Source organism: Crocodylus siamensis, chromosome 4 (assembly GCF_052110815.1).
Source record: "Crocodylus siamensis isolate JL-2025a chromosome 4, ASM5211081v1, whole genome shotgun sequence".
Taxonomy (NCBI): Eukaryota; Metazoa; Chordata; order Crocodylia; family Crocodylidae; genus Crocodylus; species Crocodylus siamensis.
Genome location: NC_143398.1, coordinates 89,655,684 through 89,682,761, shown reverse-complemented (window position 1 = coordinate 89,682,761; position 27,078 = coordinate 89,655,684). Strand labels below are relative to the sequence as shown.

The window sequence follows — 27,078 nt, the reverse complement described above, 5'->3', positions numbered from 1 at the left end:
TCTGAGTGCCTCTCCAGTTATTAAAGTGTAGGCATGACTTTTCTTCTCTCCCTACTTCTGCCCCCCTTCCCCTGCAATCTCTTTATTTTCCTGTCAAAAATCAGTTTTAGTTTATTTTGATTTTTTTAAATATGATTTATTGTGGGATGGCTAAACCAAAGAAGTGAGATGTGTGAATTTATTCAGGATTAGCCAAATACAGTAAGGTCTGTGTGTATTATGTTTCTTTTGAAAAGAAGTGTACATATCAAGTTACTATTTTTGTGAGTTCTCTACAATGCATATTTATCTACATGAGTCTAACTAAATGGTCCTGGCTGTCCCCACTGAAAAATCTCAGATGGATTTGGTTTTATTTTTGGAAAGGATGCTACTGTCTTTTGCTGCTATTTTTGAACCCTGAGCAGATCAGAAAAGTGGAACAAAGTTTTATGGAAATTCTTATGAATGAAGACGTGGTTTTTTTTAATTATGGGGTTTTCCTACTCCTCTTTTTATAACATATTCAGCCAAATGACAGATTAGGTTCCTATGATTAATAGATTTTGCTCAAAACAGACACTACATGAAGAAATGTTGAGCAATCTAAACAAGTAACAGTTATAACAAATTTAACATATAATTGACACAGGTGGGACACCTACTCATTAGCAATAAGGCTACAAAAGCTACAAAGCAGGGGAAATGATGCTGAAAGGAAACCTGCATGGGTTTGTCACAGGTAGATCTTGCCTAACAAACCTTATAGCTTTTTATGACCAGGTCACACACTGCCTGGACACAGGAGCAGAGGCTGATGTCATCTACCTGAATTTTAGGAAGGCCTTTAACACAGTTTTGCATCCTATTCTTATAGGGAAGCTAATGGGCTGTGGAGTGGACACCTACACAGTCAGGTGGGTGGTCAACTGGCTTAGGGACTGCACCCAGAGAGTGGTGGTGGACGGGTTGTTCTCTGCCTGGAAGGAGGTGGACAGTGGAGTCCTGCAGGGTTCGGTCCTTGGACCGGTGTTATTTAATATCTTCATCAGCAATTTGGACGAGGGTGTGGAGAGCACCGTCTCCAAGTTCGCAGATGATACCAAGTTATGGGGCAAAGTTAACACATTGGTGGGCAGGGAGCAGATACACGCTGACCTGAACAGGTTGGATCAATGGGCGGAACGAAATAGGATGCAGTTCAACAAAGATAAGTGTAAGGTACTCCACCTAGGAAGGAGGAATCCCCAGCACACCTATAGGTGGGGGAGGACCTCCTCAGCAGCTCAGCAGCTGAGAGGGATCTTGGAGTCATAGCTGACTCCAAGATGAACATGAGCCGGCAGTGTAACAAGGCCATCAACAAAGCCAATCGTACCTTGTCATGTATTAGCAGATGCATGACCAACAGATCCAGGGAGATGATGCTCCCCCGCTATGTGGCATTAGTCAGGCTGCAGTTGGAGTACTGTGTCCAGCTTTGGGTGCTGCACTTCAAGAGGGACATGGAGAATCTAGAGAGGGTTCAGAGGAGGGCCACTCACATAATTAGTGGCCTCCGGGAAAGACCCTACAAGGGGAGGTTGAGAGATCTGGATCTCTTCAGCCTTCACAAGAGATGTCTGAGGGGAGACCTTTTAGCCACCTATAAGTTTATCAAGGGAGGACAACAGGGAATTGGAGATGTGCTATTTACCAGAGCGCCCCTAGGAGGAACTAGGAATAATGGGTGCAAACTAGTGGAGAGTAGATTTAGGTTAGATATTAGGAAGACATTTTTTACAATAAGGGTGGCCAGAGTCTGGAATGGGCTTCCAAGAGAGGTAGTACTATCACCTAACTTGGAGGTCTTCAAGAGGAGGCTTGACAATCACCTGGCTGGGGTCATCTGACCTTGGTCCTGTTTCCTGCCAGGGGCAGGGGGTCAGGCATGATGATCCTTTGTGGTCCCTTCGAACTCTATAATCTATGAATTACCAAGGTCTTTATTTCACACTAGATCTTTCTTGCTGACAAAAATTAAATCCTTGCATCTTAAATGTTTTTCCTTTATGGTTGATGACAGATACCAATAAGCATCTGAGGGTTGAGGCACTAGATTAGGGTCAGTTAAATTCCACACTTTTTTGTGTAGATGTGATATCTTTTATTAGACCAACTGAGTAGTTGGAAAAAAGGTCTTAGCAAGCTTTTGGGTGCAATCACCCTTCTTCAAGCTTAAGGAATCTTTGATGTTCTGAGACTCTAAGGAATGAAAGAAGCTAAAAGTGTGACAGGATGTCAGTGAGAATGTAAATAGGTAGAAATTAAGAAAACAAAAGGTAGAGCAGGGTAGGCGGGGAAGTGTTGGGGAAGAAAGCCAAAGGTAAGGGAGGCTCTATAGTAGTACTAATTCAAGGTAGAAAAGAGGCTGTCTGTGAAAAAGGAAATAGCTGGAAATTAGGAAGACAAAGTGCAGAAAAACAGGGACAGGGAAGGGAGAAGTTGTGGGGCAGGGGTGGGAAGAAAGGTGTAAGAGGTTAGGTCTGGCAGGTACCTGGTGAATCAGATGTCAGGCAGGTTGTAATATGTCATAAATCCTTGCCTGCCTATGTCCTTAGATCAACATGGCTACAAATAAAAACCCAGCACACTTCCCATGTGACCTTAGAAAAATAACTAAAGGTGTCTTTGCCTTGCCTTTACCTTACATGTCTGTGCAACATCTTTGTAAATTTACTTTCTTTCAACTTCCTTGACTATTTGGATAGAAGTTCTTGGGTCAGAGACTGGAGCTTGTTTTACTAGCACAGTGCTCAGCACACTTGTGTTTTGATCACATCTGAAGCTCCTAGGCACTAGTATAATAGATATATAACTATTAGTAATAAAACCATTGTTCTCATTCACCTTTATAGACCTATTTCTGTCTGTATGTCTCTAGGGCAGGCTCACTACACCTGCTAAGGATGAATGGGTGCTACACTGTTTATGTCATCTAAGCAATAGAACAGGAACTCTGTTTCCCGCCCCCCACTTCTGCCCCCCCACAAGCATCTTGACATTGGCAGAGGCTGCTGTGCCCAGAGCTGGGGCAGGGGGAGGAAATGGCGGTCCTCTGCCTCTTGGGCCCAGCCGGCTGCTCCCAGCACCCCAGCAGGGGTAGCCAGGCTGAGCCTGCATGGTGAGGGAGTTCTGTTCCTTCCCTCACCTGAGGCTCTTGACAGTGGCAGCCATGGCTGCCTTGTCCAGAGCTGGGGTGGGGAGGGAAACAGAGATCTGTTGCCCCATGGGCCCAGGTTGGCTACCTCTGCTGGGGTTTTGCAGGGAGCCAGGCTGGGCCTGTGAGGCGTGGGGACTCTGCCCCCACTCCTCCAGCTCTGGGCATGGCAACCTCTGCCACTATCAAGGGGTGGTGGGGAAATACACCCCCCTGACCTTGTGGGCTTGGCTCAGCTCCCCCCAGGATCTCAGCAGGGGTTGCAGGACTGGGCCGGCAGGTAGGGTTCTGTCCTTCCCCCTACCCCTTTCCCCCCAGTGGTTAGCTGGCGGGGAGGGGGGGCAGTGCTGAGGAAAGGGGCAGTCTGGCAGCCTCCTGGAAGGCTGCTGGAGCACCCCCACCTGCTGGCCAGGGCTGGTGTGGGCAGGCTCCGAGCCCCCACCACAGACAAACACTTGTTGGCTTCAGTAGTACTGTAACTTGAAGCAGAAAGGGATCTCAGAGTCATAGTGGACTCCAAGATGAACATGAGTCATCAGTGTGATGAAATCATCAGCAAATCTAACCACACTTTATCATGCATCAGCAGATGCATGACAAATAGAATAGAGGTGATACTTCCCCTCTATGCTGCATTGGTCAGACCGCAGTTGGAGTACTGCGTCCAGTTTTGGGTGCCACACTTCAAGAAGGATGTTGATAGAGGGTCCAGAGTAGGGCCATTCGTATGGTTATGGGCTTACAGGACAAGCCCTATGAGGAGAGACTAAGGGGCCTGGACCCCTTCAGCCTCCAAAAGAGGAGGCTGAGAAGTGATTTTGTGGCTGCCTACAAATTAATTAGGGGGACACAGCAAGGGATCGGAGATGCTCTCTTCACCAGGGTGCCTCTTAGGGTAACAAGGAACAATGGTCACAAACTGACACAGAGTAGATTTAGGTTAGATATCAGGAAAAACTTCTTCACAGTAAGGGTGGCCAAAATTTGGAATGGGCTCCAAGGGAGGTGGTGGTGCTCTTCCGTACTGTGGGGGCCTTTACGAGAAGGCTGGATAGGCATCTGGCTGGGGTCATCTGACCCCAGGACTCTTTCCTGCCTAGACAGAGGGTCAGACTCGATGATTTGTTGAGGTTCCTTTCAACTCCAGCATCTATGAATCTATGAACTCATGGTGCTTTACACAAGGTACCATGAGTTAGTGCCTCCCCAACAGGCTGCCTGCAAATGCCACACACAGCTGTTGTTTTAAAGCTGAATATTTCAGTCCTTATTTGCAATCCTCTTCAATGGACATTTCACCACTGCACTGCAAAATCTAATCCTTAATTTACACCTTCTATAATCCCACCATCTCCCAGCCATATACCTAGAAAAGGGATGTCCCTCTCGTGGCCCACAGGTCACATGTGGCCCCCAAGAGATTAACCTGCAATCCCCAGGCTTCCAGTCTAGGCAGCACTTTCCTCACTGTGGCAGCTGTTGTGCCAAGTCCTTGGGCTCCCCCTCACTCCTACAACTTTTGCTTCTTGTCCCATGCTTGAGTGTAGTGGTACGGTCTGAAGGGCCAAGGAAGCCCACAGATAGGAGGCTCAGGAGGACCTGGGAACCCCTGGTAATGCCAGCATGGTGCAGAGAGGGGGGACAAGACCATAATGGCACAGTGTATGGTGTGCAGGGGTGCTGCCACAGTGGAGTGGGGAGCACCTGATACAGGAAACAGCATGGACTATTGTGCAGCATGTGTCCTGAGGAGCATGTGGCCCATGCAGTATGTGGCTGAGAGAACTACGGACCCTATCAATTAAGAAGTTGGATATCCCTGTTCTAGAATATTCATACAGATTCTATACATCTTGTGGCCTCCTTCTCCCATGCAAGATTTTTCCTGAATGCTCATTTCATTTGGTTGGCTTTCTAGTTCTTACTAAACCCTACTCTTGCCTTTCCCCTCATCTTTTTTCCTTGTGCTGTAATAGGTTTTTGTGCTTCAATTTGTATGTCTTTGCTAGGTCATTGGGTTTAATATAGATTGAAAGTTTTGTGCACTTGATATAAATGATAACTTTTCAGGACCAAGTAAGCAGGTGTAAAAAAATCTCTCACTGAATATAGCAAAGTTGCTGAGAATGCTAGTTTAGTGTACCTCTTGAAGGTTCAGATCATGTGTTTCCTATGTATCTGTGTAGGACTTAACCTGTTGACACTCTGATTGGGCTAGGATTGGGAAACAACACTTTCACAGTCCATGAGATTGCTTTTTGTAGAAAATGAAGCTTTTTCAGTGTCTATGGTTTAATACTAATAATTGAGACTATTTCTGCATTTTTATCTAGGTGTTCTGACAGAGCCAATGAGTTCTCCAGTGCAAGACGCAGATATGTCATCTTACACACAGTACAGCACTATGTCATTCCCTCCAGTTCAACCTCAGATTTCATCGCCACCTTATTACTCCAACCTAGGCTTCTATCCCCAACAGCCTGAAGAATGGTATTCCCCTGGAATGTATGAACTCAGGAGAATGCCCTCTGAGAACTTTTTCACAAGAGAGACAGAGCTTGTAGAGATACCTGCGGCCAAGAAGTCTAGACTTGGTACCTCCACAGGAAGAGTGAAAGGAGAAGAGCTCTGTGTTGTCTGTGGTGACAAAGCTTCTGGCTACCACTATAATGCTCTTACTTGTGAGGGATGCAAAGGTAGGACAAAATGTAAATCACTCCATTATAGAGTAAGATTTGAGGGGGGAGAGGAATGGAACACTTTGGAAGTTTTATTTTCTCTTTGTCAGAAATCTCACCCAACCCAATCTTGACTTAAAGAGGCCAGGTGATGATAAATTTACTGTTTCCTTGGTAAGGTGCTCTGCTGGTAATTGCAGTCACTATCAAATGATTATTATCAAGCAATTTTTAGAGTACTTGTAACTGCAGACTATGACAACTCCATGGGACAAAACCCATACCCATTTGGACCCAAGTCATACTAGCTGAGGCAAGTACAGATCCACATATAAGAAATGTTCCCTTGACCAAAGACAGTAAAAGGTGAATTATTTCAAGTTAATGTACTGTTTCTATAAATAAACCTTATATGAGATTAAATATATGCTAAGGAAAGTGATTTTGCTTGAGCTGGAAAGGATAGTCTAGGGCAGCGGTTCTGAACCTTCTTCAGTCGACGTACCCCTTGGTCTCAGAGTGAGACTTCATGTACCCCCTTTCAATGGGAAATTAATTTTTATGTCAACCTATGTGTAATCCCATGCACATGCACATTTTACGGCAGTTTCAAATTGTCAAGACTTTTTTTAGGCCCTTTGACCTGTGTTAGACAGTGTATGAAATATATCTCACATACCCCCGATGAGGCTGCACGTACACCCTGGGGGTACATATACCCCTGGCTCAGAACCGCTGGTCTACGGTATGTCTACACTGATAGCTAGGGTCAGGCTTATATCTGTTCCTGCCAACCATCAGTAAACCTTTTGGATTAATAACCCCTGGCAGCTCAGCCTGACCTTGGGAGCAATCCTGAACTCCCAGGTATGAAATTTTTTCCACTCCTGCTTGTCTGCTCATTTGCCATTTTCTGGAGTGAGTTCAGAATTTACCCCAGTAAGGAAGCCATGGGCCCAAGAAGTTCACCAACAAAAATCCCACAATTCCACATTTCTCATTTCTGTCCTTCTGCACCCCACTTCTTTTCTCTACTGTCCATATATAGAGAAAAGCCTGGAAGTAAAGAGAAGCTGTCCACAGACTAATTTATTAAATCAGAAGTATGCCAAGGATGACTTTGCTGTGTACTACAAGGACTGATATTGATGTGGAAGGGTGGCTCCAATGGCTCTACCTTGTAGACGGAAATCTCAAGATTAATCTTAAATGCCCATGAAGGCATATCCTTAGTGGTTTTAGCATTCTCCCTGCCTGGTGTCCTTCACCCTAGAGTTGGCTGCATTTCAGTGATGCTGCAGGTCTGGGTTTTAGGGCTTTGGGTTCCTTCAGAATGAAAAGTTCTTTATAAAAGCAAGGTATCACTATCCTTATGGATCTCCTGTTCAAATAAATGTCATGAAACACCACCACGCATGAGAGAGCTGATTAAGTACATTTGTGATATATGAACATAGGCCAGTACAATTATATTCCAAGACTAAAAACAGATATCTGACTGATTTGCTTGTAAGGACAGTAGCCTTTTCAGTTTCTCTTTAATTTTTTAGAAAAAAAATATTTTTAGTGGCTCACAAAGAATTATACTCTGGAGCTGCATGCTACAGCATACATTTATAGTTTTGATTCTATAGTGTTGCCCCCATATGGATAAATATGAATATTCTCTTTTTGCAAGAAATTAATGTTTCTACTTAACCCCTTTCAAAAATCACATACAATATAGAAGATAGGCGGGTGATCCAGGCTGACCTGGACAAGCTCAGCAAATGGGCAGACGAGAACCTGATGGTGTTTAACACTGAAAAATGCAAGGTTCTCCACCTTGGGAGGAAAAACCTGCAGCATCCTTATAGGCTCGGCAGTGCTACGTTGGATAGCACTACAGAAGAAAGAGACTTGGGGGTCATCATTGACCACAAGATGAACATGAGCCTCCAATGCGATGCTGCGGCTAGTAAAGCGACCAAAACGCTGGCGTGCATCCATAGATGCTTCTCGAGCAAATCCCGGGACGTCATTCTCCCCTTGTACTCGGTCTTAGTGAGGCCACAGCTGGAGTACTGCGTCCAGTTTTGGGCTCCACAATTCAAAAAGGATGTGGAGAAGCTTGAGAGAGTCCAGAGGAGAGCCACGCACATGATCAGAGGTCAGGAAAACAGATCTTATGAGAGCCATGGGACTCTTTAGCCTGGAAAAGCGCAGGCTCATGGGTGATCTGATGGCCACCTATAAGTTTATCAGGGGTGACCACCAGGATCTGGGGGAACGTTTGTTCACCAGAGCACCCCAAGGGATGACGAGGTCGAACGGTCACAAACTCCTGCAAGACCGTTTCAGGCTGGACATAAGGAAGAATTTCTTTACTGTCCGAGCCCCCAAGGTCTGGAACAGTCTGCCAGCGGAGATGGTTCAAGCACCTACATTGAACACCTTCAAGAGTAAATTGGATGCTTATCTTGCTGGGATCCTATGACCTCAGCTGACTTCCTGCCCTTTGGGCAGGGGGCTGGACTCGATGATCTCCCGAGGTCCCTTCCAGCCCTAATGTCTATGAAATCTATGAAATATTAAATGGAACACAGACTTTTTAGACACAGTACTCCATGTACTTATTCTACAGTCTTTTAAATATATATATATTTTTAAATATATATATTTAATCCCCAATTCTGCCATTATAAAATATTTCTCATTCAACAGTGATGTTTTAATGATTCTCATAGAAAGAGACAGCTTACAAGTGTTGCTATAATACCTGGAACATGGTAATATTCTCTAAGCCTATTGTATTCATAGTCACTCTTGATCTAGCTAGTGGAATTAAGGATTATAAAACCCTTTGTGGAGTAGCTTTGGATATGTTTTGGGTTCTAACTGAAACTTAGTACACCTCTTGTGAATATAGGATGTTCTATAAATAAACCTTAGATTCATTAAAGACGTAGAATAACTGGGAGCATCTACATGTCGCCCTATGACGATATAATGATGAGCTACATCGCTGTGTGGCATGCCACGCCTCACCATGGCAAGCTAGCAATTATATGGGTCTACACACGATCAGCAGTTATGTTGCGTAGCGGCATGCTCCTCCATTTTAGCGCATCACTACAGTGAAATCTAACCTTGTGCCACATGCATGGCACAGTATGGGCAGTTACTGTGCCATGCTTTAGTACTTCCATTTGGAAGTACTAAAGCATGGTGCGATAGCAATGTCACCATTCGGCAATGTGTAGATGCACCCAGAGTTGAGGATAGGTGGATTAAGTACTGTACAAAGTGTTCATACTGTTTTTTATTATCCTCAAACTATCCCTGAGATGATGGTTGTCAAACTGTGACTATACCTTATGAAAGTGATCCAGTGTTAACCTTCTCCCTCTCTTTCTAGAAATTCACAACAGTGAGTATGTGTTACAGGTTAGAATTTGGTAGCATTCTTTGAAGTGTTAGTATTCCATCCATTCAAGGCAGGCGTACTTCATTTGTTCACTTGGAAACCTTCGGGTTTAGTAAGAAATAGGGGAGTTGATAGAGTTACAGGAGGGCTGAATTCAGTTCATTGTTCCTTACTACCCATACTCAACAGGCAGTCTAAATTAGACTCCAAATTATTCTGTTCATTTGATTCTCAGGTATTGAGCCACAAAAGGGCTTTGCACCAGAAGTGAGGGGAGGTGGGGCGCAGAGTTGTATTAGGTACTGAAGTCCAAAACTGCAATCCTCATAACCCCTGGAACTGCTTACCTGGAGTCATACGTGCCTCAGTTTTTGACATTACAGTTCTCTAAATCTTGGCTTCTGCACATGCTGAAAGGGTTAATGTGGAATCACTTTCATGGGATATATTCACTGTTTGACATGACAGTCATTATGCCATAGTCTGAAGATAATAAAAATCAATCCATTTGCTTTGTAGGGTTCAGAAAATTTAATCCATTTTTCTTTCAACTTGGATTATTCTAATACTTGGATTTAACAAAAAATATGACAGAATCTGCCTTCTCTAAAAGGTCAGCTGGAGAAGAAGGCACCAGTGGAAGTTCCCTTTTATCCAATAAGTCAGTTGTTAGGGCATTCACACAGGATAGAAGATAACTAGGTTCAACTTCCTCCCTGCATCTGAAGAGTTTCAAATGAACACCACTTAGTAGAGTGCCATTAACCACCAGGCTGTAAACTATGCCAAGAAAGGGGCGCTCCCAACCCATCTCATTGAAACTCTTCTACTTTAAATGCAATACTTAAACATTCACTGGGCTAGAACAGTAGTTCCCAAACTTTTTGGTTTTATGTCCCACCACAGTAAAGTTCACCACTCTTGTATCCCCTCTACTTCAGCCACCAATTTTTTGATACTTTTCCATGTTGCAGCATCTTCATAATTCACATACACATGGCCTTTGCCTTTAGTTGTGCCTCCCTGCCCCCCACCCCCTTTCAGGGGCCATGCCCCAGTTTGGGAAACTCTGGGCTAGAAAGAAAAGTAAGAGTGAATAAGCATTTCTAGCCTAGTAGTTAGAATGACATGGGACTGGAGCATCCTGGGTTCCAGTTCCTTTCCAACGTCTGTTTGTATATTTTGCATTTAACAGGTAATGGATAAAATGCTCCAAGAACCTGTACTATAGGTCTTACCTTCCTGCCATGTCCAGCTCCCTGACTCAGGACACCTTTGCTTCTTTCTGCCACTGTCTCTATTGTTGCTTATGTAGACATTGATAGGTATTTACAGGATACATATGGATTTTCTCTTATCATAGAATCATAGAAGTAGGGTCAGAAGGGACCTTGTAGATCTTTAAGTCCGACCCCCCATCTGGGCGGGAGAAAAAACTGGACTCAAATGAGTCCAGCCAGGTAGGCATCAAGCCTCTTCTTAAAGATTCCCAGGGTAGGAGCCAGCAACACTTCCCTAGGAAGTTGGTTCCAGCTCCTAGCCGCCCTAACTGTGAAGTAGTTCTTGCGGATGTCTAATCTAAACCTACTCTCTAATAATTTCTGTCCATTGTTCCTTGTCATGCCATGGGGCGCTAGGGGAAACAGTGTCTCCCCCAAACCCTTCTGGTCCCCCCTAGTGAGTTTATAGACAGTCACCGGGTCCCCCCTCAGCCTTCTCTTGTGAAGAATGAACAGGTTTAGGTCCCTCAGTCTTTCATTGTAGGGTCTGCCCTGTTGTCCCCGGATCATGCGTGTGGCCCTCCTCTGGACCCTTTCAATGTTGTCCACATCCCTCCTGAAATGGGGCGCACAGAACTGGACACAGTACTTCAGCTGTGGCCTGACCAGCATCGCATACAGGAGGAGGATCACCTCCTTGTCCCTGCTAGAGATGCACCTGTGGATGCATGAAAAGGTGCGGTTAGCCCTGCCAACCGTGACCTCGCATTGTCGGCCCATGTTCATCTGGAGTCAGTAATGACTCCAAGATCCCTTTCTGCCTCCGTGCTCTCAAGAAGGGAGTTTCCTATTCTATAAGTGTGCTGCTTGTTTCTGCTGCCTAAGTGCAGCACCCTGCACTTGTCAGTATTGAAACGCATCCTGTTTATGTTAGCCCACTCCTGCAACCTATCCAGGTCTTGTTGCAATCTTTCCCTTCCTACTAGCATGCTCACCTCACCCCAAATTTTGGTATCATCAGCGAATTTAAACAGGTTGCATTTCACCCCGTCGTCCAAATCGCTGATGAAGAAATTGAACAGCGCAGGCCCAAGGACCGAGCCCTGGGGGACCCCACTGCCCACTTCCCCCCAGGTCGAAAACAACCCATCCACCACCACCCTCTGAGTACGACCCTTGAGCCAATCTGCAATCCATCTGACTGTGTAGGCATCAATGCCACAGTCGCCTAGTTTTTTAATGAGGATGGGGTGGGAGACGGTGTCAAAGGCCTTGCTGAAGTCTAGAAAGACTACATCCACAGCAACACCTGCATCCATTGCCTTTGTGACCTGATCATAAAAGGCAATCAGGTTGGTCTGACAAGACCTGCCCCTAATGAAACTGTGCTGGTTGCCCTTGAGCATCATCCCTGAAGCCGGCCCATTACAGATGTGCTCCTTGAGGATCTTCTCAAAGAGTTTCCCTAGGATTGAGGGAAGACTGACAGGCCTATAGTTGCCCGGGTCCTCTCTCTTCCCTTTTTTGAAGATGGGGACCACGTTAGCTATCTTCCAGTCATCTGGCACCTGGCCTGAGCACCACGAGCGCTCGTAAAGCTGTGCCAAGGGCCCTGCAATAACCCCAGGTAGCTCCTTCAACACCCTGGGGTGGAGAGGATCTGGAGCTGCTGACTTGAACATGTCCAGCCCCTCCAGAAGCTCTCTAACCTGGTCCTCCCCAACCTGAGGTCTGGAGGCATTCCTCTCGAGTCCGTCTGGCATCACAGCGGGTAAGTCCCGGTCCCTGCACAAGAAAACGGAGGTGAAGAATTGGTTAAAGAATTCCGCTTTCTCCTCTGGTGCAACCACCAGATTGCCCAGCGTACTTTGCAGGGGGCCCCACATTACCCGGTGCCTTCTTCATCCTCCCAATATATTTGAAAAAGGACTTTTTATTATCCTTGATCTTAGATGCTAGTCCTAGCTATATGTCTGCCTTAGCTTCCCTGACAGCCCCCCTACAGGCCCAAGCAGAGGAGGTATACCCCTCTTCGGAGATAGCACCCCCCTTCCACTGGTAAGCAGGCATTCCTAATGCCCTTAGTGAGCCAGGGGGGCTTTCGGGCACTCTTGCCCCCTTGGTTCTTGTTGGGATGGACTCCCCTTGGGCCCTGAGTATCTTTTCCCTAAGGAACGACCACTTGTCCTGGACACTGAGTTCCCCTGCCCTCAAGGACCCCAGCGCCTCACCCACTAGTTTCCTCAACTTGTTGAAGTTGGCCCTTCTAAAGTCTAGGGCTACCGTCTTGCTGCAGGCCCTTGACACCCTGCACTGGATTGTGAATTCCAGCAAGCGATGATCACTATCGCCCAGGTGGTCAAGAACCTGGAGGCCCCTTACCAGGTCGTCCCCTGTGGCCAGGACCAGGTCCAACAGGGTGTTTCTTCTGGTGGGACTGTGCACCTCCTGAATTAAGTGGAGGTCCTGTATCTCAGCTAGGAACCTCCTGGAACGGTCTGTCCTGGCTGGCTGTTCCTCCCAGCAGATGTCCGGGTAATTAAAATCACCCATGACAACTACATTCCTTGCCTTAAGTGCCTCTGCAAGCTGGCCTGAAAATTCCTGGTCCAGCTCCTCCCCTTGGTTGGGGGGTCTGTAGTAGAACCCCACCGTTATATCGCTCTCCCCACGGCCCCCTTGAATCTTGACCCAGAGCACTTCAGCCTGTCCTTCCTTTGACCCCATTCTGCTGGCAGAGGATGTGTAGTGCTCCTTGACCTACAGCGCCACACCCCCACCTTTCCCTCCTTCTCTATCCCACCTGTAAAGCCTATAGCCCCTAATGCTAACTCCCCAGTCATGGGACGAATCCCACCACATTTCTGTTAGCCCTATGACATCTGGGTTTGAACTAGCTATTCTGAGGGTGAGTTCCTCCTGTTTATTCCCCATACTGCGAGCATTGGTATATAGGCATTTAAGGCCTTGCAAGACTGTGTGTGCCACCCCTCTGTTTAGGGAGACATACTAACACAAAAGTTTAGATCTGTTAGCAAATATTGAGTTCCCTGAAATTTCCTTGACTTCACTGAAAGTTAACAGCACGTGGCAGTTAGCAGAATGCATTCTGCATCTTTTGGGATGTAACCTTGAATAATTACAAACTATGATGAATTCTGATTAAAAAACTTGTAAAAAATTCAAATGTTACTAGATTTTTAAAATTCCAGTTTTTAAACAATTTTAGAAAAATCCAAACATGCTATAATTTTGGATGACAAAACATTTATCAAAAATGATGTAGGTTTTTTTCAGAATCTTCCCTGGACATTCAAAATTTCAATGCAAACTATCTTTTAAAAAATAAACATTTGTAAAAGTAGACCATCTTGGCCCATAACTAGACCTAATCATCATTGCAACCAAATGAGAAAAATATATAGTTTCAAGCTTAAACTAGATTCTTAGTTTTGGGAAGATCACACAAAAATTATGCAATGCCAAGAACTTAATATCACTTCATTTTGTAACCTTTATTGCACAGTTTTATAAAATGCATTGTTTAATTTACATCAGCATTTTCTGAAAATGTTTCCCTTTGTATAAAATTACGTGTGTTTGTTTGTGGAGATGTAACTTAAATCTGGAGTTATTTGGAAAGAGGTGTGAAAATATGGTTTATACTGAAGAGCTAACTTGAACATTAACTAGAGAGAAAACTATCTAAGGAAAGACTGCTGAGGGCATCATTTCATAATAAAAATGTAATGAGAGTAATGTTGAAAATGATGCTTCCCAGGGCAAAATTATTGTGATCTTTAAAAATTGCTTTATTAGTATAAAATGTTTTGAGACTTGTGTATTGTTTGTTTATAAGTCTCAAGGATTTTGCATCACTACCCATTTTTAGTAAGATGCATTTATGAAAGTGGTTACATCTTTTCTTTATATAAAAAGCTAATAAAATTATCCTCATAACAGCAATCTGACTTACAGTGGTCATAAACATATTTGCATACAGCTTTTTTCACTGTGACTAAGTGCATTTTTCTATAAATGACAGGTTTTTAATTAGATATTTAAACTAAAAATTCAAATATGATCTGAACCAGATGCAGCTACCATTTTGTTGGTACTGAAAACCTACGGCTTAAACCTAGACCTTTCTCTCCCTTCACTGATCAGTAAATGGAAATTTGTTAGATTCTATGTGAATGATAAATGAAAATAATGTTTGTGTCTGCCTGAATGTTCCAGATAATCTGCATTTCAAAAGAAGCTAGTGTCCGTCAAGTGCATTTGAATGGAAAGAGAGAGCTACTAAAAACATACTGCATGGGAGAGATTTTAAACATGTCTTAGAGTGGACTTTGAAAATTGCCAGTTTGCTATGACTAAATAGTGGAATTATATTACTTTGTAATATTTTTGGGGGGGGATCTGAATTAAAGATGCATCTCAACCATGAGATCTGCAATTGAAATAAACTTATCCCAAATTCAGAAGTAGGTAGGGAGATAGATAGTTTGCTAGTGAAGTGGTTTGTAGAGAAAACACTAAGAAGAGAAGCTAAGATCTACAGCAGAACTTTCCCAAAGTGGAGTGCGGGAAACTGGCTTTTTCAATGCCATTTTTAGTGAAGGAAATGACAAGTACGCTATTACGTGAGAGGCAAGAATTTCTTAGGATGATATCTTTTATTGAACCAACTAGGTAGTTGGGATAAAGTTAGGTAAGCTTTTGAATGCAAGGCACCCTTCATCACGTCTCAAGTAGACTATTATTAGGCTGGAGCTTAGTTATCTTCTATGATAAATCAGAATCCTCAGGGATCTATTTAAAAAAAAAAATTGGCCATCACATTGAAAGAAGACTTGCAATTATTTCAGAACTCATTTTGGATGCTGTTAAATCATCTCTGGAATAGAAAAAATAACACTAAAAGAATATTGGGTTTGCAAAATTCAGAAAATATTAAAATGAAGGTTGTCTGCACAACCTGAAACTTACAACGCTCTCTCTGCATTGTATTGTTACTGTCTTTTGTTGCATAGAATTTATAACAGGACTGCACACTGTCTTGTCCGCAATACCTTAGGCCATGTGTAGACAAAATGAGAGGCATGTGTGCACGACGCTTTAAAGTGGGCTAAATGCTTTTGCACTGCTTTAATGGTGTTCGTGTTTGCACACCTCAGTGGCATAATGCAGTATTGCACATTCATTCCAGCTGCAGTAGGAAATTTGGTGGCATAATGTACCTTAAATTACTTGCTGCCCCTCCAACTGGGTTCTGTGCAGCTCCATGGCTCTGCAGGAAGCCAGGTGCCTGCAGGTGGGTGCTGCCTGGTGGGGGGCTGCTGCTGCCATGGAGGGAAGCACCATCCCCGCCCCGCCCCCCCAGCCCAAGTACAGCTCCATCCACTGTCAGCTCGCACTCCCCTTCCTGCCAGAGAGGTAGGTAAGTCAGTGGGCTGTATGCACGACACAGGGGTTTAATCAGCCCTAAATTGAAGCGGTGTTTTTTAAAACCCACCGCTTCAATCTAGAGCCTCCCTTTTGTCTACATATGCCCTAAGTGAATGAGTAAGAGTCCCAAATGACAAAAGGACCTGTGGACGCCTCCTTTCCTTTGAGCCAATTTCTGTCTGCAGTTACCGTTGTACTCTGTTACTCCTGAGTGAGTCCAATGAAGCTTGATGTCAGTGGGCCTAGCATGCTTAAAGTTAGGCAAGTGCTTAAATATGGAGATCTCCCTTTACCAAATGGACAATGCTTAATGAAGGAGGCTAGACTGTGTTGCAAATGTAGTAGGAGTCCTCTTATTTTACACAAATTTAAAATATGTAATTCAGTCAACTTGTTTAACCTAAGGATGGGCAGGTAGCCTATATTTGGAGACACCCTGAAGTTTAATAACTAAGGTAACTGCAGTTCATTTGGTTTTGATGCCTTCATTCACATGCATCATCCTGTCTGCAGCTCATATTCATCCACTGGTTGTTAATATCATTTGCCCTGCTGCTGGGACCATAGTTTTCAGATCCAACCTGGAGCCAATCATTCTTGAGGTTTGCAGATACTTGGACATGGGCAGTAGCACTTTAGGGGAGGGCAAACCGGGCAACCGTCTAGGGCCCCACACTTTATCAAAATAAAAATTAATTACACTGAATATTTGTGTTATCAGTGTTGTTTTAAGATACTCATTGCAGTTTCATGGATAGGGCAAAGTGAAATTGAAAATATTCGACTTTTTTGCCCAGGGCCCCAACAACCCTAAGACCACCACTGACACGGGGTTTTAGTTCAGGCTGATGCCTAGTAAACAGACACACGTATAATATCCAGTGCTAAAATTGTCCCCTGGACCACTTTTGTTATCCCCTGAACCACTTTGGTTCAAGCACCCTTCTAACAATACAGCCATGAGCATGTCCAGGTGTCAGTGGGTTGTTGCAGAATTTCTTGTATTCAGAGGATCAATTAGTTATGTAGCTGCTTATCAACCTAATCTCTTCTCCAGTCTGCAGTATTCTCTTACACATCACTATTGTTTGCGCAGGGTTCTTTAGAAGAAGCATCACAAAAAATGCTGTATACAAGTGTAAAAATGGAGGCAACTGTGAGATGGACATGTACATGAGAAGAAAATGCCAGGAGTGTCGACTGCGAAAATGCAAACAAATGGGGATGTTGTCTGAATGTATGTATACAGGTATTTGCATCAAGCAATCTGAGCACCATGAAAATGTCTCACATATTACTTTTGTCAAACTGGGCTGTACCTAATAAGATGAAGTGCCTACACACATGCAAAGGTTGGTAAAATTATCAAAGACTTTGCCTGGCAAATCTGAAGGTGGAGACTGCAGCAGGAAGGGCCCTGTAATCCATGGTTAAGAAATCTTACTGAAAAAGGTATGACTCATCCATGAATGATGAGATTTAGGCAGTGATAGAGGATACCAAAGCATGAAGTGAGAGATGATATGGTGGTAAGAAAAAGGCCTTTACTGCTGGCAGCTACCACAAGGGAAAGCAAGAGTTGAAGAATCTGCTTGCGAGTGAGGGAATGTCAATTCAGTGGCAGCCAAAAAGGGTAGAGTTTGAGAGAGGCATCAGATGGAGAAGGGGAGGAATTCATAGAAACAGAAATCTGCAATGTTAGGTCAGAGAACAGACCCATTTTTCCCCAATGCCACTGTTTAGTAGCCTGCTTCCTACTCCTGGCTCTGAGGTAGATTGGCAGTCAATCAATAGCAGTTCCCCTAAAAAAGAATGGCTACTGTTGGCTGGAAATTGGTTTGTCCCCAGCCCTCACCCTTTAATCAGGACAGGGTTAGCAATGACCAGGCACTCTTTATAGTCTAATTAGCACTTCCAATGATGCTCTCAATTTTTTATGCATTTGAGATAAAGCCATAGGTAGAATCAACTTCAGAGTACTTGGTTATACAAATTTAAAATAAAAAGGGAATTAAGATGACAGCTTTTGTATTACCAAGCTTGAGGCCAGTCTATTTTAAACAGGTGTGATGCCACATTATCCCCCAAAATGGGGCATCAAAATTGAATTCCTGATAGAAGTTCAACTATAGCATTTATAATTGTAGTATATTTAAAAACTCCTGGAAATATAGTACATACATCTGCATATACTTCCTACAGTGAATAGGACTATAGTCTATTCAACTTATTGATGGCTCCAATCATTTTAGCATAAGGTAGTGTCAAACCAATTTAGGCTCATACAGGAAATTAATCTACCCTGAGTTTTTAATATACCTCTATCCTTCAATCTGATTGTGAGATGCTATATTAACTGTTGGCTTTGTGAGAAACAATAAGCTCCATCAATATTTGGAATGCGTGCAAGTATAATATAATTAATCTTTCATTCTGTAAATTGAACAGACTACAAAGATCCTGAGATATGACATATTCCTGTTCAATACAGAAATATACAAACAAATGCTACCAAAATGATGATAGCACTCAATGAGTCAGTAAGTGTCACAAGACAATAGAACCCCGCAGCGCTGAACCCACCTCTATTGTTCCAAGAATTCAAGAGTATGGGATAGTCTGAACAACGCGTAATAGCAGAAAACCAGCTGATCACAGAAAAAAAAATAGGTCAGTGTAAATAATACTGACCAAGGGCACATGAAACTTTTAAACTAGCTGATCATTTTCTCAAATTGGCGTATGTGAAACAAAGGCCAACAACAGTTGCTGCTATTTGAATCTCTCTCTGCAATGGAAACACTTTCTTTGTTACTGGATATCTCATGTTACTTATAATTTAAACATAAGTGTGTTCTAAAGTGAGGATATTTTGCAAGCCACCTCTAACCAGGTTGCAAAGGCAGAGTGTACCATACACAACTTGTTTGTTCAGATCTGGGCCAAATAGGGTGGTAAGATGTAAATGTTCATTAGGGAGACAGTCTTTAGGTGAATAAGTCCCTTTGAAATAAAAAGCTTGCCTTGAACTTTGCTTCATTTAGTCATACTGTAGGATTGTTATGACAAGCATCAAGGAGTTATGCTATGACAAAAGAGGGAGGTAGACTCTCATAAACATTTATGACACTGCTCATTAAACATTTCCATGCCCTATAATACAGAAACCATAGACATGTCCAAATTATTTGACCAACAGTTTTAAATACGTCTTTTTGTTCTCATAAATTGCACTTTCTAGCACAGGTTGTGTCAAATTAAAGGTCAGATTCTGCTGCTCTTGTTCTCATTGAACAGCATATGCTGTTCATTGCAGATAAACTAACTGTGAGATAAAAATGAGATTTTGGTTACCGTGAAGTTAGTAGGAAAATTCTGTTATTGACTTCTTTGGAGTCAAGATATCATTTCCAGATATTATCCAGGAGGAGTAAGGATGACAGAATCTGCCCTTGGGTGTGCAGAACACAGAGTGAACTACAGGTAAATTTTCTTCATCTGATGAAATTCAGTACAGCTCGATTGAAGCACTGGCCCTACGTTTCCATAATAAGCATGCTTCTACACATATTGTTTCGAAAAATGCAGCAATACAAATTACGTACTTTGGTGCCAATTATACTCTGCATCATCCCCATCACTCATATTTCCCTATTTTAAGGTACTATTTGTAGGTCTTATTTTAATCATGTAAATTTCCTCTTTTCTCAATGATGCAGGTAGGTTATTTTCTATAGTGCTTAAACAGGAAATTAAACACATTCAGAACTGAATTGAGTGTTTTCATGGTATCTTCCTCTTCCATCATATATTCCCTGAATGAGTCTTTTTTCTTGCTCTGCATTTTCAAAGGTGGAGAGCAAAGCAAGGTCCTTGAAAGAAACTCTAAAGTGAAGTTTTATTATGATGGTTCTGTTTCTAGATTCATCTTTACATCCTTAGCTCTTGGGCTGCACTTGCTGGTTCTTCTCAGAGAGTTGTTTTGGCTAATTGTTGCTATTTGTGTTTGTTAAGTGAGAGAATTCTCTAATTTCTGTACAAGATCCACATAAAGAGGACGCATGCCTATCAATATTTTATTTTCAATCTCCAGGTTTGTTAACAGAAATACAATGCAAATCAAAACGTCTAAGAAAAAATGTGAAACACCACCCTGATCAGACAGCTGCTGAAGAGAACGAAGGGCCTGACCTGAAGCAAGTGACATCAACAACTAAACCATATAGGGTAATAAAATTCATGTAATACTTTGTACAGTAGTTAGGATATTTGAGCTAAACAGTATATTATACGATAGTTTTTAGAGTTCTTTGATAACACAAAACATTTTCTCCACATTTGCATTATTTCTTATAAATAATAAGATAACAGTATTTAATGACATCAGGCAATTGAGAAATTTTTCTTAATAACACTTAACATGACAACATTCCATATAGATTCTAAGGGTATTCTTTGACCTCAATTAAATACGTCTAAGCTTACACAGTCCATGAAGAGATTGGATGTATGCAGTGCAAATCTCTACAGGATAAATTGCAGAGCTACTTGAAAAATAATAGAATACATGTTAAAGGAGATTTCATGCATGATTCTGCAATTTGTCTCATGGATGTTTCCATTACATGCATCTACTGATCTAATCTCTGAATGGGACATGCATGTGTATCAAATTAAAGTTCCATAAATTGTGGCGCACACTTCACATCCTCATTTGGAATGCATAAATCCATCTCTCCCAAGACTACTGTTAACATTTCGAACTGTGTACTGCAAACTGCTGTCATTAAAAAAAAGTCAAGTGGAAAAAAAAAAATTCCTTCCATTTTCCCCCACCCCCCACCAAATAAGATATTCCAGTTGCCTTCTTCCAAAATATATATCTTCACAAAGCCCAGAATATTTAATCCTACATCACTGACTGATTAAAGTACCGATACCTTGCAACTATAGGACTGGAAAAAGGAATCAAGATTTCTGATTTTTAAAAGATGTTCTCTTAGTTTAGGAAAGAAACTGAGATAGTAAATCTTTAAATCATGACACTGATTGTTGTAGAAGAGTTACAGGTGATTTTTAGAAACGTCTCTTTACGTTTCCTTTTGAGCCTTATCCAGTTAGTTTCATGTTAATTGAGTTATTTAGGATAAAAGGAATCAATATTTAATTTGAATTAAAATAATAGTTTTACTTTATCATATGCAGCATACACAGAATAGATGAGGGTGTGGGGGGCACTGAGATTTGGGGAGGGCACATGCCTCACTGTTGACTTCACTACGCTTCTGCATACAACTGCCCCTAAATCGTGCTAACAAAAATATCCTATAGCTTTCCACTATGGATTCTTTTTAGAGCTCTGTTGCCTCCAAAGGATGAGAATGTTGTTGCTGTTGTGATGGTCCAGGAAATATGCAAGAAGCAAGGTTTTTTTGGTAACAGCTTTTATTACTCCCAACTATATAGTTGGTCCAATAAAAGCTATCACCCCCCAAAAATGCTTCTCTAAAGGATTAGGAAGACTTTTCCTACTGTTAACATTAAAAAAGAGATCTATTTAAGATATAAACAACCTGGCCGAAGCAGGCAATTCTAGATAATTTCTAATCACTGAATTTTATGGGTTTTTTCCTTTTTTTTCTCTTTTTTTCTGCCAGTATAGGAGAAAGTAGAACTTACCACAGAACAGCAGAACCTTCTTCATTACATCATGGATTCATATAGTAAACAACAATTTCCACAGGAGGTTTCAAAAAAACTTGTAAGTACACAAATGGATTAATCTTGTGAAAATTATCATTTGGTTTGATTGGAGAGACTGAAGATTTTATAGAGTTAGAGCCATTATTTAACATTTCAGTTGAAGAAGCACTTAAGGCCATCTATGAAATTTGACCCTGATGGTGCTAAACTTGCATGGATTTCTAGTAAATGATATTCCTGTCTCTAAAGAGCTTACCATCTAAAAGAGAGCTTACAGTCTAAATGTGCATAAGAGAATTGGTTATTGGTGGGGAGTGATATTGGACTAACTGCATGGTTGCAAGAGAACTAGTAATTGCCCCCTTAATCATTACTCTGGTAGCTTCTTTGTTCACTGAAATTAAAGGTCTCATTTCTGTAGCATAATGAGCAGTGAGCAACTGGAGTGCACTGAGGCAGGTAGGGGGGTATGAATGGCAGCCACCAATACTACCAGCCTAGCCTCTGCTGCCACCACCTCTGCCATTCAGGGTGTTTAGACCCTGGAGTAGTTACACTGCTGATCCATATGTTGAAGTAATTGCCAATCAGAGCTCATCTTAACTGAAGTGGCAGTTTGAGCTATGTTCAAGTTTTGCCTCAACCCTGACTCTTGCCCATATATACAAACCTCTAACTCAGGATAAATAGTGCATAGTACTCAGGCTAGATGCTGTTTCTTCGAAGGGGAGGGGTAAGTTGAAGCTCAAGTGTTACTAACACTGCAGCTAACAGCACATTAGGGATACAGCAGCTTGATTTGATGTTGGTAATCAGCTACAATCAGATCCCTCTGTACAGCTAGTCAAGTCATCCTTTGAAGCAGAGGTCATAGGTGCTAACTTTTATTTTTGCCTTTTTTAACTCTTTACCCTTAAGTTAACAGTTGCACAGTGTTGTTTTGTAGTATTAAGCAGCTGCCACAATCCAGTGCAAAATTCGTATTTACCTTTATTACTAAATATGGTGCAGAGATGTTCGGCATTTAATTAGTTAATATCCATATAGACTTTGAGAGCCTTATGAAAAGCATGTTAGAAATATAAAGTGAGGGTTGTTATTAACCGGGTGTTTGTTTGCTTGTTTGTTTTAATTTTAACAGTTACATGAGGAATTTGGTGCCGAAGAAAATTTTCTCATCTTAACAGAAATGGCTACCAGTCATGTTCAGGTTCTTGTGGAGTTTACCAAAAAGTTACCAGGTAGGTCAAGTATATAGACCAAATCTTGCTCCTGTTGAAATTAATGGCAGAATTTTAACTGATCGCAGTTATGGCTGGATTGTTGTACCTTCCATTCCCCCCCTTCTGCCACCAATACATACGCTCCCTTCCAAATACTGCCTAAAGAAAAAGATGTTTGTAAATGGAAGAGAATATTTTAAAGAATTCAAATTTTACCAATCTGAGACATTGCATCCTTTATATCTACTGAAGGATAAACTGTTTTAAATTTTGAGTGTCTTTGAAGACATGTTATTTTATAACAACTTGACAATACAACATATTCACCCTTAGCATTGGCTCTAATAGCTGACAATTTTTACTTTACTCCCTGTGCTCCCTTTCTATGTTGTAGTATGGTAGAATTGTTATTATAGCCAGAAAATAAGTGAGAAAAGTATTTGCTTTTTCCTTTCTATGAAAGGTTTGGGGTCAATATCATTCACTTAAGTATGTATGCTTAGAACAGCAGCTTTAAGTACATGGAAAATAGGTGTCTATCAGATTAGTGTTTAGCTTGCTTTGATGAAAATATCACAGATACACAATGAAAAGAATAATTTAGTTTTCTAACTCAAGTTGAAGAGGCCTTAAAACATCAGGCAAAATGATGCCTCAAGAATCAAAAGCTTATTGTAGTTCCTCCAGGTTTATTACATTTTGCCCCATACTCTGTGGCTGTGAGGTTCAGCTTTGCTAACTGGGGAAGATTTCAGAGATCAGAATGCATGTGAAGGTCACCCAGATCTACTTTTTGATGCAGAAGCCATATTCTGACATGGAAGCTATATGGGGCTCCCTGAACATTTCTGTGCAGTGGGGCTTGGGATCAAGAAGAGTGGGGAAGAGTGGTTTACCTAGAGCCAAGAAGATTCACTGGTTTGTGGTTCTAGTCTAGTCCACTAGATCACACTGCCTCACCCTCACAAATATATGTATATTCAAATGTGCAAAACCATCATTTATCTAACAGTCTTTTGACACTGCCCCTGTACTAGGAATTGGTTTCTAATGGTTCTAATCTTATTCGCATTTGCAAACTAAAACAGTGGGTGCAGATTCATAGGAAATAAGTGAAAAAAAGAAAGTGAAAGCATGGGACAGGGCTCAGTTCAGTACCAGAAGATGATAACATGGCCAATTCTTTATTAGCACTAATTTAGGAATTTAATTTGTTACATGCTAATCAAGTTGAATTCAATTTTACCCAATCCAAAACAAGATTATGCACATGTGCATGTGTGTGTGTGTGTGTGTGCGCGTGCATGCGTGTGTGCATGAAAGGGAGAAGGGGTAAGGGAGAATGATTCAGAGGGATGTTAATCTGGAAGTTTGAAAAAAAGGAAAGGGGGAAAACAACTCTATGATTTCTGCACAAAAATAAAACAAAAAGCTTCTTAAGGGGGAGCACCTGAAATTAATAGATGCACTTGCAAAATGTTGGTCATAGGGACTTGTTATATAGTAATTTTGGGTGGCTCCTGGAGCTCTTAACCCCTGGGTTGTTGCACATTAACACCTTAAAGTGGGTTTCAGCACTCGTTATGCAGCTCAAAATTCTGCCACTCTAGAGCAGGATTCTCTCTGATTTGCACTACGCTGTTCCATTAAGAGGTGGCCATTCCCCACACATGTGCCACCCAAGTTGAAATCCTCCAGCATCCTAGGATGTCTCACACCCCTGCCTGTAGAAGAGGGATAGAAACCAGTCCTGGCTCACTAGCTCTTTGGTGGCAACTCACAGCTACGGCTCCTAGTCCTGCCCCTACCCCTGCCCCGAGTCCACTAGTGGCAAGTCACAGCTGTGCAGGTGGGGGATAGTCAGAGAAGGTTTCTCGATTAAGGGTGAGACAGCTTGGAGTTGGAAGCAAGCACTAACACTGATCAATATGTGTGCTGCTCACAGCATAAGGTGTAACCAGGCCCTCAGGGTTGTGTAAAATGAACTTTGCATTCCTCAGATGGAAATTTCAGAAAAAAATCAGATCTTTTCTGAATTATATCAATGAATTTATACTGAGGAAGAAAGAGAAAGTGGCTTTTAGACAAAAAGAAGAAGCAGCAGCAGCTGCTATTGGCTATTTGAAATGAACAGCATTTACCTGGCAAGTTTTAAAATCTGTGTCTTTTGACTATTTTTATTTTCATTTACTGTATCAACTTCACATGTGCTCCTTTGTGGGCTTGTTCTCAACCCCTTTGTACTGGTTTGCAGGGGCAGTCAGCATAAGCTAGGTTATATAAATTTTTTAACCACACTCTTGCCCAACAACCCCATTCTATGCCGACCAGTGTTTACAGTAGTTCAGCAATTTGCTTCAATCATGCAGAGCCCAAACTCAGAAAGGAAACCCCCTCTATTCAAAACAGGGGGGGAAACGTTTAGCTAAATTACAAGGCTTAATATCCTTAAAGTGGAGGTGTGAAATTTGATTACCAGTTCCTTCTTTGAGTATCTCCCTTAATAGTTGCCTGTAAAATACTTTTGGGAAGATGAGTTTGCCAAACTCTAGATCAGATCTGGCTTGTGAGGCCATATCATTTAGCACATGGGTCTAGAAATTTTACAGTGGAAGAGCAGTGTTAGCACTAATTGCTGCTCCCCTACTGCCAAACTTCCAGAACCACAGGGAGCCCTGCAGGCCAGATGACATGGTCTTGTGTGCTAGCTGGGGCTGGCACATAGCTAGATCAAGCCTGTATGGTTTTGCTGGCACCCAGGGTTGTCACAGACCAAACCTGCACTGGATCAGGCCCATGGACCCACCCTGTGCATGGACTCTAGCCCACAGACCAGCCCTGTGCCACCCATCCAGGCTGTTGGGTCAGAAGGTGGTGTACCAGTGCTCTTGATCAACTCTTCATCTTCCCAAAGAGAAGGGTAAGTGGAAACCAAAAGGAGGCATGTACATTCTAGCCATGTGATGATACTTATCACATCAACATTTTTGGTATGGTGGCTTGCTTTTTAAAGCACAGTATCAAATACAAAATATTTACTTTTCTATAGAACAAGTCTGTCTGCTTCCACTTTACTCCTGGTATTCATCCTGCCTCAGCTCTAAAATCAATAAAATCTATAGAACATCTATAGAAAAATTTGAATTTTTGCATATAGCATTTTATATAAGGGTTGTAGATCAATAAAGCACTTTGCATACACATTTAACTAACTCCTGTTGATTTTACTGTTATTTAAATACATGCTGAGCTTTACTGAAATACTCACCCACAGCAAGCAGGAAGCTAACGTAGGCAAGAGCCATCTTAGATTCTTCCCAGACTCTCTCTATTTTAAAGATGAATGGCATCTTACGGTCAAGAAAGGTAGAACCTAAAGTAATATTGTATTGTTGGTTTCGTTTTGTATTGATTGCCAGTTTATTTCTTAATTCCTTCCAGGCTTTCAGACTCTTGATCATGAAGACCAAATTGCTTTGCTGAAGGGTTCAGCAGTAGAGGCCATGTTCCTTCGTTCAGCTGAGATCTTCAGTCGTAAACTTCCTACAGGACATGCTGACCTCTTAGAAGAAAGAATTCGCAACAGTGGTAGGTGCTCTTTTTAGGGGAAAAAAACTTTACTTCCATGGGTCAACATTTGCTCTTGAATTGGAAGAAAAAATTATCATGTTAGTAATAAAATAGTTTATCTTAATGCTGGCTTTCTTGATGTTCACTAGCACAAATCTCAGTCAGCCTCTAATCCAAAGATCATAAAGATTTAATTGTAAATATGAGGGTGTTTCAGAAAGTAATAGCAAAATAGCTGTGCATGATGTATCTCTGTGACAAGGTGGAGAACTACACAGTAGTAAGGAACATGGATAGCAGCATTATCAAGTACACCTATCATTTACAATTACATACATGTGGCCCAGTAAATGATCATTGCACACAAAATGTTTTTATTTAAAAAACTGCTGTTAATTTCTTAAACACCCTGATACATTATAAATATTATGACTAACATTATAGAAATTGAATGTCTCTCTGCAAGGTTAAAGATAAATGAACTGTGAAACTAAAACTTCATTCTGAAGGTTATTCAAATGAAGTGTCTGTCCGGGTTTCCCTTGCTTTATGCTGTACGTGCGTTCCTGGAAAATGGCACATAACTCAAATTTGCATAAAGGGAGCCCACTTTACAATGTAACAAATAGGGATATGTTCTGAGACCTCA

General features: G+C 42.0%; 1 protein-coding gene and 1 long non-coding RNA gene across 4 annotated transcripts in view; one reads left to right on the top strand and one right to left on the bottom strand.

Annotated features, from left to right (window-relative positions):
- The window catches only part of LOC149866045 (uncharacterized), a 96,537-nt gene that overhangs the window by 44,710 nt on the left and 24,749 nt on the right, over positions 1–27,078 (bottom strand). The gene's annotated exons all lie outside the window — the stretch shown is intronic.
- Positions 1–27,078, top strand: part of NR1H4 (nuclear receptor subfamily 1 group H member 4) — a 76,843-nt gene that overhangs the window by 27,225 nt on the left and 22,540 nt on the right. For 2 of the 3 annotated variants that reach the window (XM_090042836.1, XM_090042838.1), the window contains 6 exons: positions 5,512–5,874; positions 17,030–17,182; positions 20,027–20,160; positions 21,596–21,694; positions 22,778–22,877; positions 26,301–26,447. In XM_090042836.1, the coding sequence (XP_089898962.1) occupies positions 5,512–5,874; positions 17,030–17,182; positions 20,027–20,160; positions 21,596–21,694; positions 22,778–22,877; positions 26,301–26,447 (996 nt within the window). The remainder of the gene's footprint in view (positions 1–5,511; positions 5,875–17,029; positions 17,183–20,026; positions 20,161–21,595; positions 21,695–22,777; positions 22,878–26,300; positions 26,448–27,078) is intronic. The other variant, XM_090042837.1, reaches the window with a different exon arrangement.